At 37.1% G+C, this 11,762-nt stretch overlaps 1 protein-coding gene across 3 annotated transcripts in view; it reads right to left on the reverse strand.

Moving 5' to 3' along the window:
- Positions 1 to 1,881: 1,881 nt before the first annotated feature.
- LOC120779606 (bone morphogenetic protein 4) overlaps positions 1,882 to 11,762 on the reverse strand; it is a 31,581-nt gene continuing 21,700 nt past the window's right edge. For all 3 annotated transcript variants that reach the window (XM_040111953.1, XM_040111954.1, XM_040111952.1), the window contains exon 2: positions 1,882 to 4,095. In XM_040111953.1, coding sequence (XP_039967887.1) covers positions 2,770 to 3,759 — 990 coding nt within the window. In that variant the 5' untranslated portion in view covers positions 3,760 to 4,095 and the 3' untranslated portion in view covers positions 1,882 to 2,769. The remainder of the gene's footprint in view (positions 4,096 to 11,762) is intronic.

Consider the following 11,762-nt stretch of genomic DNA (forward strand, 5'->3'; position numbering starts at 1 on the left):
AAAAAAAGTACTAGAAGGTTTGCGTCAGTCAGTCTTAATGTGGTATTATAAATTGAACAAGTTAACAAAAAAACAATTTTGTTGTTTTGTTGGGTTGTACATATTATAAGCGAATATGTGGGAAATTGAAAATATTTGCTTTTTGATCAATTATAAAGCCATTTCTGTTTGTGTTGTGTCATGTAACTCTTGCTTTTGGATGGTGAGTTTATTGCCTATTTTATAATAATTACTAACTATTTTGGCAACATTAATTAAATTTAAATGTTCAGTTTACGCCAAACGTTTTATTATCGTCTGATATCGAGGTAAAAAATAGTACTGAATTTTGCAGTGCCAAGAATTTGTAGGAGCCCAGGTGACCATTTTTCAAATATGTACTTGAATAATTTTTTTGCAAGTTGGTCTAACTCTAATAAAAAAAATATTGAATGTGATATTTTCCCTAAGTTACTTAACAATGGCTTAATGTGTGGTTTTCTAGGAAGCCATGGAGTTGCCAATTATGATGAATATCTCCATCATCGAATGTATAATTTTTCTGAATATGGACATGTTACATTCTCATTTAGATAAATTTAAAGATAATATGGGAGCTTATTCGGAAGAACAAGGAGAACACTTGCATCAAGATATAATGGAATTTGAAAGACGTTACCAAGGCCAGTATCCTGAAAGCATGATGGGTGACTATATTTGGAGGGAATATAAGGGAAATTTTTACTGAATATAAGAGTTCATTTTTAAACATTTAGATTATATTTTAAAATGTCAATTGAAACAGTGAATCCTAAATTGGATGACCGGTATCTCTTAATAAATTATATGGTATGTATAACCCGTGCCCAAATATGCTGTTGACAACGAATCCAAGGTGACAACATTATGTTGGTGAATGTATATGTTCGTAGATGATATGTTTTTAGCATCCAACAACGACAAATGATTTAAAACATCAAAGAAGATTCCGTCGCAACATTTCGATATGGAGGATATCGGAAATTACTAATGGGGATAGATTTTCATCCAAAATTTAAGAAATAGTTCGTAGTAAATAATAATAAATTAACATCTACTTAAAACTATGGGCAATAAATAGTAAGACTTTGTTCATATGTAATTCCAAAATTTTTATTGTATTCTTCATTATATATGTATGACGTCCCTCTAATTCCACTTGTGCCAACTTTTTTTTTAGTCGTGTAGTCGTGCAGCTGTCAAAATAACAGTGTCCATAAGAACGTCTGTATTTTAATATTTGACAGATGTAGTTTGCAGTCTGTCGCGCTCTATGTGTTCCGCACTTCACTCAAAACTAATTTGCATACCCAATAATGTTACAGATTTTCATGCCTAATTATTTTGCAAAACCTAAAGGTAGGCTATAACTAGCGATCTTACAGTCCTTTTCTTACGGGTTATTTCTTACGGGTAATTTCTTACGGGTTTTTTCTTACGGTTTTGCTATCACTTTTTTTTAGTTAGGTCCCGCAGGAAAATCCCTATCTTCTCCAAGCCTGCCGTAAGGAACTTCATTCCAAAAATATTTCGACAAATGGGATTTCTTCTTGTACTCTTTTGTTTCAGTATTCATACATTATAATGCTTTTGAACACTTTTGATTAAGGCCAGTCGTTATTATATACGAGGACTTTACCTCTACTTAACTCCCACGAAATTTGTACGTCGGCGCTCAGTCCTTAATATTTAATAGTATAACTTACCATTGATACCAGTATATTCCAGTCGTTTTTTTTTAGAAATGGAAATAACTAATTACAATCAGGAGTAAATATATTAATTATCTTTCTAACTTTCAATATGCCAGTTTATATAACAAATGAAAAACTTTACGGAAAATGTTATAATTTTATTTTATTATTATTAGAGTTTGTCGTTGTATAAACAATTATATTTCCGACAAATACAAAATATGGGTTAGAAATATATCTGACATTTATTAGTTTCACCCTGAGAAAAACTGCATGTGTCGTTTGGGGCATCAAATCAAGAATTACTTATGTATATGTCTGTAAAACTACATATTTTATTTTTCCAATCATACATCCAACGCACTGGAATTTCAGTTTGTTTGTTTGACTTAACAACGGTCATGACTATACATGTATGTATGTACATTAAAATATCGTTAGCTTAGTATCCAATCGTGCTTAAACCATTTATTTTAATTTTTTAGGCGAAAAATAAATTTGTGAAAATGAAGCAAAACGTAAGCTCATCGGTATTGGCTTTTGTTCAAACTTAAATTACTTGTTAAAATCATTTAAATTATATATTATTTATTTATTTACTTATCACATTAGGATACCTATTCACAACAACATGTAAGAACGGCATTCCGCCAAAATTTTTGGTAATGATCTGTTTTTAGTTGTGATATCTGCGTACGAATACAATTCTCAATTTTGATTAAAATGGAAATAGTAAGACTATGCGCGTTTGCAAACTAAATCAACGAAATACATGTTACCTTAAGACGAAAACTTAAATAATGTAAAAACAACTTTTGTATAAAAAATTAATTATATAAATATATATTTGATTTCACATGAATAAATATATTTAACGTTCATGTTAGGTAGACTTGTGTCCGCTTATATGTATGTGTATATGTATTGTATAAATAAATAAGCAATATTAAATACTATAGAACTCATCTCGCTATCACACAATTATTGTCTTACCGGCCAATAGACAGTTATTGCTGGAGAAATAGCAGAAACGGGATCGCTGTAGTGTCTGTGACATTCATGAGCAAGCACATTCGACCACTCGCATGTCTGTCCACGTGGAGATCTTCAGTTTTTCACTGTCTTTCTCGTCCACATGCAATACTTCTAGTTCGACTAGTTTAGAAGGCGCACAACAGGGGCGAGGTACGCGTTCACGATTTTGCTTCCATATTAAACTCTGCAACATGGCGTGATGGTGAGCCGGATTATATCGTGGTGGACAACGGCCATGACAATATCCAGCATCGAATACCTTTGGCTGAATAATAAATTCAAAACCTTTGATTTCCTTGAATATTACTTCCATTGTGTGCCGACAGCAACGTTGATTGAATTTATGACAAGAAAGTTTGTCAATAGCACCGCTGAGACCTTGTTGACCATTTGAAAATGTGGCCACGTTATGATAGTGATGTCGCTTCTCAACGGAATTGGAATGTTTGTTGGATCTGATTTCCTTGTATGACACGCCAAGATGACCAATTATGTTCAAAATTGGCATTAGTTGTGCACCATCGGCGTCCGCATCGTCTACATTAGTTGGTGACGAAATGTCGTTTAATATACGAGCACCAACACGTTGGCAATTATCACACTGCACTTCCAGACCCAGATTAGACCGCTCCTCGCGTAACCATGTCTCTACAGCTTTTGTCACATCAAACTGCACCCATTGGCTATGAGTATCATATTTGCGGCTTTGATCTATCTCGATGGTCAGTTTAGAGCTATCGAGACACACCCGTTTACCATTTCCCAAACGTTGAAATACCTTCAAATTTAATCTATGTTTCTGTTTATCATTGGCCGCCGTGGCGTTAGCATGGTCTTTACCACTTTTTTCTACGCTGTTGCCACATGATCGATTTTTAGATTTCTGCTTTTTTTTATTGGGCTTGACTGCTAAAGCCGAGCTGTGTATTATCATAAGCCGAATGTTGGCCTCTTCGACATCGCCGGGTTGCAATTGAGCAGCGTTTGTCTCCAGAGCAAAATGTAAAATCATAGTAGTTTGTTTTTGCCGAAACTTTCGGTTATTGTTCCGCTGCTGTCGTGGTAATACGAAATTATTAGATACTGTTTCAGCATTGGTTACCTCATCTTTTGGATGGGGAAAGTTATCCAAAAAAGTTTGAGTGTTCCGTTTTCGACGCAAATAAGTCTCGTACTTCGTGACATTCGGAGCGATGCTGACTATACGTAAAGGGGCGCTTTCTAATTCCTGCTCAGCTTTGTTTCCAATAGCATATGTTGATTGAGCTAGCTCTCGTCGCTTGCGATCGTGCACCCGCCGTAAATATTCCCTATACTTTGTAACATATTCACGTTGACTTATGTTAACCTAAAACGGTAAAAAATGTAAGTTTAAACATCAACAACAATAGGAGCATTTCTTTGGATTTTTTGTCTGCATTTCTGCTTTTGACATGACATTGCAAATATATTGCATTTTATATATAAAAAAAAACGGAAAAAAACGAATATTTTTGTTTGCTCGGTACTCTGCAAAATAGGTTCTTAGACACTTCTAAGAAAATCTGTACAAATATGAGTATCATACCTCGCTTTGAATAACTTGAAAAAATATCGCGTTTCATATAATTGGTAGGAAATTAAGTGCTCTACAAAATGGTCTCTAAAAATTTTTCGTAAACCGTACCTCATAAAAGATATTGATGTGTGATTAGTTTAAGAAATTCTTATTAGTACTTATGAATTATAAAACTGAATAAAAAACATTTCAAGTTTCATCTGCTGTACAAAAATGGTCTCTGTTTATTTCTTATTGTTTTTCAGGAAATTGAAAATGAAAAAAATATATATTAAAAAACAAAATAAAAATAAAAGAATAAGAGACAATTTTTTCAGAGCATAAAAATTCCTTAATACCATTAGCTTTGCAAATTATAATGATTTTTTTAGTTCGAGTTACAAAATTTATAAAAGAACAAGTAAGGAAGGGCTAAGTTCGGTTGCAACCAAACATTTTATACTCTAGCAACTTGCAAAAATCAATGTCAGGGAAATACTATAAGGTGTTAGTTATGGAGGATGGAGTCATGTGTAGAAGTTCACGCAAGTGAGGAAAGTTCTTTGATCGACATTCACATGGGAGTGACCAGAAACGATTCTTTTACATATGACTCAAGCAGCTCACGACTTCCGGTCCTTGACCAAGTATCCTATGGGTAGCCTAAAACATCTGTTTGAAGGCGAGCTAAAGTGAGAAGACAAAACATCCCCTCCGCAGGGTTGTGCGCTGGGCTTGGGACCCGCCACGTAAAAAATCATACCAATGAAAAATTACCAACAGCCTCGGAAGAGAAACCCCCCTTTTGATGACGACCATGGCAAACGAAATAAGGACTACGATATTAGGGCATGCACCTGGAATGTCCGGTCCCTTAATTGGGAAGATGCCGCTGCCCAGCTGGCTGATGTCCTCGTGAAAATAAAGGCTGACATCATCGCGGTCCAAGAAATGCGATGGACGGGACAAGGACAGAGACGAGTAGGTTCTTGTGGCATTTACGATAGTGGCCATATAAAGGAGCGCAAGTTTGGTGTTGAATGAATGTCTAGCCAGAGAAGGACGAGGTGACCAAAGATGCCTTCTATGAGTGTTTGAAGTGCACTTATGAGAGCTGCCCCCGCCACGATGTCAAAATCGTGCTTGGCGGCTTTAACGCCAGGGTGGGCAAAGAGGGTATCTTTGGCACTACGGTCGGTAAATTCAGCCTTCACGACGAAACATCCCCAAATGGGTTGAGGCTGATCGACTTTGCCGGGGCCCCAAATATGGTTATCTGTGGTACTTGATTCCAGCACAAGAAAATACATCAGGCTACCTGGCTGTCTCCGGATCGAAAAGCCACCAACCAGATCGATCATGTTGTGATAGACGGAAGACACGTCTCCAGTGTTCTAGACGTGTATTCGCTCCGAGGGCCTAACATTGACTCGGACCACTATCATGTTGCAGCCAAGATTCGCACCCGCCTCTGTGCAGCAAAAAGCGCACGTCAACAAACACAAGGAAGCTTTGACGTCGAGTAGCTGCAATCACAACAGACAGCCGAACGATTTTCTACTCTGGGGAGGCGAGACGCATCTGCAGACAGAAAAAGAAAGAGGCGGAAATGCGTGAGTACGAAGAGTTTGATATGCTGGCCGACAGGGGGAATGCTCGAAAATTCTACGAAAAAATGCGGTGGCAGGAAGGAAGGAAGGAAGATGCGGTACAGAAGGTTTCAAGACCGGGGCATACTCTTGTAGAACCCCCAATGGTGATCTAGTGACCGATGCCCAGAGCATACTTAAATTATGGAGAAAACACTTCTCCAGCCTGCTGAATGGCAGTGAAAGTACAACGCCAGGAGATGACGATGTAGCAGACATTCCATTGTCCGACCATGAAGAAGTTCGAATAGCAATTACCCGCCTGAAGAACAACAAAGCGGCCGATGAATTACCAGCTGATCTATTCAAACACGGCGGCGAAGAACTGATATGGAGCATGCATCAGCTTCTTTGTAAAATATGGTTGGACGAAAGCATGCCCAACGATTGGAATTTAAGTGTGCTCTGTTCAATGCACAAAAAGGGAGACCCCACAATCTGCGCCACCTACCGTGGGATAAGCCTCCTCAACATCGCGTATAAGTTTCTATCGAGCGTATTGTGTGAAAGATTAAGGCCAACCGTCAACAAACTGATTGGACCTTATCAATTTGGATTTAGACCTGACAAATCCACAACCGACCAGATATTCACCATGCGCCTAATCGTGGAAAATACCCGTAAAAGGAGAATCGACACACACCACCTCTTCGTCGATTTCAAAGCTGCTTTCGACAGCACGAAAAGGAGCTGCCTATATGCCGCGATGTCTGAATTTGGTATCCCCGTGAAACTTATACGGCTGTGTAAGCTGACGTTGAGCAACACGAAAAGCTCCGTCAGGATCGGGAAGGACCTCTCCGAGCCGTTCGATACCAAACGAGGTTTCAGACAAGGCGACTCCCTATCGTGCGTCTTCTTCAATCTGCTGCTGGAGAAAATAGTTCGATCTGCAGAACTTAATCGAGCAGGAACAATCTTCTATAAGAGTGTACAGCGGCTGGCGTATGCCGATGATATTGTTATCATTGACATAGTTCAGCGAATTAAAAGAGAGCGGCTACGCTGGCTGGGTCATGTTGTCTGGATGGACGAGAACACTCCAGCTCTGAAAGTATTCGACACAGTACCCCCCGGGGGAAGCAGAGGAAGAGGAAGACCTCCACTCCGTTGGAAGTATCAAGTGGAGAAGGACCTGGCTTCGTTTGGAATATCCAATTGGTGCCACGTAGCGAAAAGAAGAAACGACTGGCGCGCTATTGTTAACTCGGCTATAATCGCGTAAGCGGTGTCAACGCTAATTAAGAAGAAGTTAGTTATGGCACTTTTTGTATTTGCGATTAATGGCGATTTGTGGGAGTGGCAGTGGTCCGATTGCGCTCATCTACGAACTTGAATTTTTTTTCGTACTGAGGAAGCAACATACCTAGTTTCATCGAGATATCTCAAGTATACTCAAGGTACAGCTTGCACGGACGGACGGAGAGACGGATACACAGATAGTCAACCGGATTTCAACTTTTCTCGACATCCTGATCATTTATAAACCTATATCTATCTCGTCTAGTTTTAGGAGATACGAACAACCGTTAAGTGAACAAAACTGTAATACTCTATAGCAACAGATTGCAAGAGCATAAAAATGAGCTGGGTTTACGAAAAAATCATAAGAGACCATTTTGTAGTGCATTTTATTTCTTAAAAGTTTTACGAAGCGAGCTATGTTTTCAACCCATGCGATTTATTATGTCTAGTAAAAAATCCTTTATTTTTACATTAAATTGAAGGTTCTTTTAGCATAGAAAAATGTGAATTATATATCGTTTTGTTCAATAACTTTTTGCCATTGTAAACATAATTTCATAGTCATATAAATCCTCATTGCTATTGGCCAAAAACTGAGACAGTTGGTTTCCACAAGCTTCTCTTGAGGCGAATTTTTCACCAGTAAAATAAATTTTCCATGGACAACAATGGGTGGTAATCGCTTGGAGCCAGATCCTGTCTTTAAGGTGGATACTTAAAAACCTCTCAACCAAGTTCCGTCAGCTTTTGGCGAGCCACTATCGATGTGGTTTTCTGCCAAATGTCAAAACTACCGGAATGGAATCGTTGAAACCAAATTTGCGCGTGATTACCCGTTACATGGCTTAGTTTTTTCTCCTTTATGTAATAAATATTTTCCCTTGACTAGTGTTTATCTTAGACTCAAGCAATACTGAGTCCAGCCATCACAAAACTATCTGCAAAGTTTTTTATACGAAATCTTGTCTTTTTAACGCCATCCATCGTAACTCGGTCGCTCTTATAGTATAGTTTAATGGGTGTCACAGATAACTAAATGTCTTTATATTTTACAATGCTATTGTTGCAATGTGGAAACTCACAAATTTATCATAAAGTTTGACATTTTTATTGGTATGCTAGGTGCATATGAAAAAGATGCTCGCGCACAAAGACTTCGATGCCTGTTGTTTGGAACAACTGGATATATCGCAACCATACCACTATAAGAACGTGGAACAGTGAATTCTGAGTGATACATAACTATCTGTTTGCCAGTTGTCTTTCAAAAAATCAGAAAAGCCAATCTTCGAAGATGACATTGAAAGCTCTTACACATCGCCTGAAACAATTGCATTTTTGACCACTCAAAACATCGATTTGATGAGTCATCCTCCATAAAGACAATATGGAGGCTATATGACTCATGATTTAGCACCGAATAATTTCTTTTAATTCCCGTTCATAAAAAATAAACTAAGACGTCAACGTTTTTCGACAGCTGGAGAGACAGTTGATGCGTTCAAAAGGCATGTTTTGGAGATACCGCAATTAGAGTACCAAAAGTTGCAAAAGTGTATACCTCTTAACGGAGATTATTTTGAAAAACTATAAAGCGATTTATGATGATTAAATTTTGTTTTTGTTCTCGAATCCCGAAATATAAAGGACAACCTACGTACGAACATTTTCTGACATGGAACGTCAGGCACTATTCATAGTCTGTGCGTCTAGTTTTTGTACTTTTTCCTTTTATTGAAAGCAGTTTTTTATTTGTCTCAAAGGTAGAACAATAGTTAAGTATTTTTATTTTTAATAATAAATGTGTATTAGTTTATTTATATCAATTTCTCATCCTCATTTTTGTCGGTTTCTAAATGGTCAGGATGACGAGAGAGTTGAATCTCGAGTGACTTTCTGTCTATGCGTCCGTCTGTACCAGCGTTGACTTGTTACGATGACTTATTACACCTTGGAAGAAGTATTGGTCACCTTATGCCTCGCCATTATTTGAAACCATTTGAAGAGCAATTCCGAAAGGGCTGACAAACATACAGGATCACCAAGGTCTCGATCACATCATATGTCTCGAAAAGACTGCAGGACAGTTGTTGGCCTAATGAAAGTTACATGCGAGCCGGATGGACATTCGTAACGAGGATACGTGAAAACAGTGCAAGGAAATAGGCCTTAGGTATCTAGGAACCTTAGGTATCTAGGAACTTCATAGCTATAATAAATGGAGTATCAAAATTAGATATGAGGTTTCTCTTAAAGTTCGCAAAAAGCCGAGACATCCTGTATGACAAATACTCCAGCTCGAATTAAACTGAACCTCCATCTGGAATTACTAAAGGCTAGTAGGTCTATGTATGGCATGGCAACTATAGGTATAACCTAACTTAATCTAAAGAGCATTAACTCACTGAACAAATATGTCAGAAAAATATAATTAAGTATATGGGATTTATAAGTTGTCATGCGAAACATTTTAGAAACTAAATAATTGACGTGGTGCAGCCCATTTTATTTAGATAGATAATGATATCTCACAAAATAATTTTATTAAGTTTGATTTATGGCAATTTCATGATGTCTTATAAGCATAATTTGATAAAAACTCACGTACGAGCACGTCTTGTTCCAAAATTCCAAATATTTTCTTAACCGCCGGTTGATAGACATATATCAGCCAATACGTCGAAATCTAATTTAAATTAATTTGAAATGTTTTATTTAACATAAAGTGATTTAATTTTCTGAAACCATAGAGAACAAGCTCCTCTTAAGTTTACAAACATTATGATTTTTCTGAATCAATCAGCGAAGTAATATTTGATGTATGGCATATTATGATATGGATATTTAAATATCGTCCGAAAACCCATTCATCTGTGACAAATGTCACATCAAAATAATCATTAATTTTTATTATACGCTTATCCTTCTGAAGTACATAAAGTACATTCGGCTATTATTACGATGAGTAAATTCATTCTGCAAAGAACTTTCAATAAATTTTGTGTGCGGAATCAAATTTCTGGTGGTGGTGGTGATAATTTTTTGAGCAAGTGTTTTTGATTGGTACAAATTACTTAAAGAGGGTCTTAAACGCGTTGACGACAAGCTCGTCCAAGACGGCCATCAACGTCAATTGATGATCAACACGTAGGGATGCAAAAAAGACATCGGTACATCGAAAACATCAATGTTTGCTACCCGATGCATCGAAGGAACAGGATGTTTGGGACGATGTATTTTTTTCGATGCATCAACTTGGGATTATAATGTGCTTGCACTATTTATAACGTTTTCCAAAGAGTATTTGAATGCATCGTCTTGTGGTAGAGAGACAATTAATTACTGCTTGCAATTTATTATTAGGCCCATCAAACAGGTAGCGAATGGGTGTTAATGAAAATGTTTCCGTTTTAGCTATTTTCACGTTATTGGACCCACGTTTCAAAAAAATCCATTTCCACGATCCGCTAGCCTGCGCAAATGCCATCCAAAAATTAAGGGTCCTATAAATATTAGCCTTAGCGAATACCATATCGAATCCGATTCAGATAAATTGGAGGGGACTTTAGAAGATTTCAGTTTTTGGAGTGACCACCACAAATTAGTGCACAAAAATTGGAAATCCAATAGAAGCGAGGAAATGGTTTCCGATAAGCTATTAGTCTACTTAAAAACATAAGCTGGTCGGTTAAATGAAAATCCTTTGTATATTTGGAAAGATTTTAAATAGCAATTACAACTGTTCACATAGCGTACAAGTACTTAAATTAACAGCGAAATAAACTGCAGGCAAAACATGTAAACAAAGTTTTATTTTTCCAAAGATTGGAAAAAAGCTGGGGTTTATAAATATGTAAATAAACAACATTCTTTATTGAATAATTTGTATGCTTTTGCAACCATACTTCTATAGCAAGAACATAATACGGATGTACGTATCACCTAAAAATAAGCGATATAGATATAGGGTTTTATACTATGTATAAATGATCACGATGACGAGAAAAGTTGAAATCTGGATGACTATCTGTCTACCCGTTCGTCCGTTCAAGCTGTAACTTAAGGAAAAATTTAGATATGAAACTTGGTATGTGGGTGATAATTATGTGTTATGAAATGAAAAGAAAGTTAAATTTATATTGCATTATATATCAATATATTTTTTTTCTATTCCGGTGCGTAAATGTGCAGAGAAGATGGGTTTCCATCTCGTGAACACGCCACATATAGTCATGTGAAAAACATGGAATTTCCAGATTTATGCCACACACTTCTATCGACTATCCCTCTCTTCTGTTGATTGTCATCTCAAATGCAATTTTCTCTGGAAACTGAATAGGTTTGAACTGAAAAACGTTGGAACTCAAAGGAATTCGTAAAATCAAGCAATCTGGCCCTTGTATTTGATAGCTGCGTCACAATCAGTCGGATTCCATTTCACAGTTTCGGCGCATGAAGATTGCGAAACATAAGAACGACAGATCCAACTTTGAGAAGCAAATGATGTGGTGGCATACCAATACCACCAATAATTCACGGCGTCGTCTTCATTGTCAACACCATCGATCGATTTGTATAAGCGCA

This window comes from Bactrocera tryoni, unplaced genomic scaffold (assembly GCF_016617805.1).
Source record: "Bactrocera tryoni isolate S06 unplaced genomic scaffold, CSIRO_BtryS06_freeze2 scaffold_11, whole genome shotgun sequence".
Lineage (NCBI taxonomy): Eukaryota > Metazoa > Arthropoda > Insecta > Diptera > Tephritidae > Bactrocera > Bactrocera tryoni.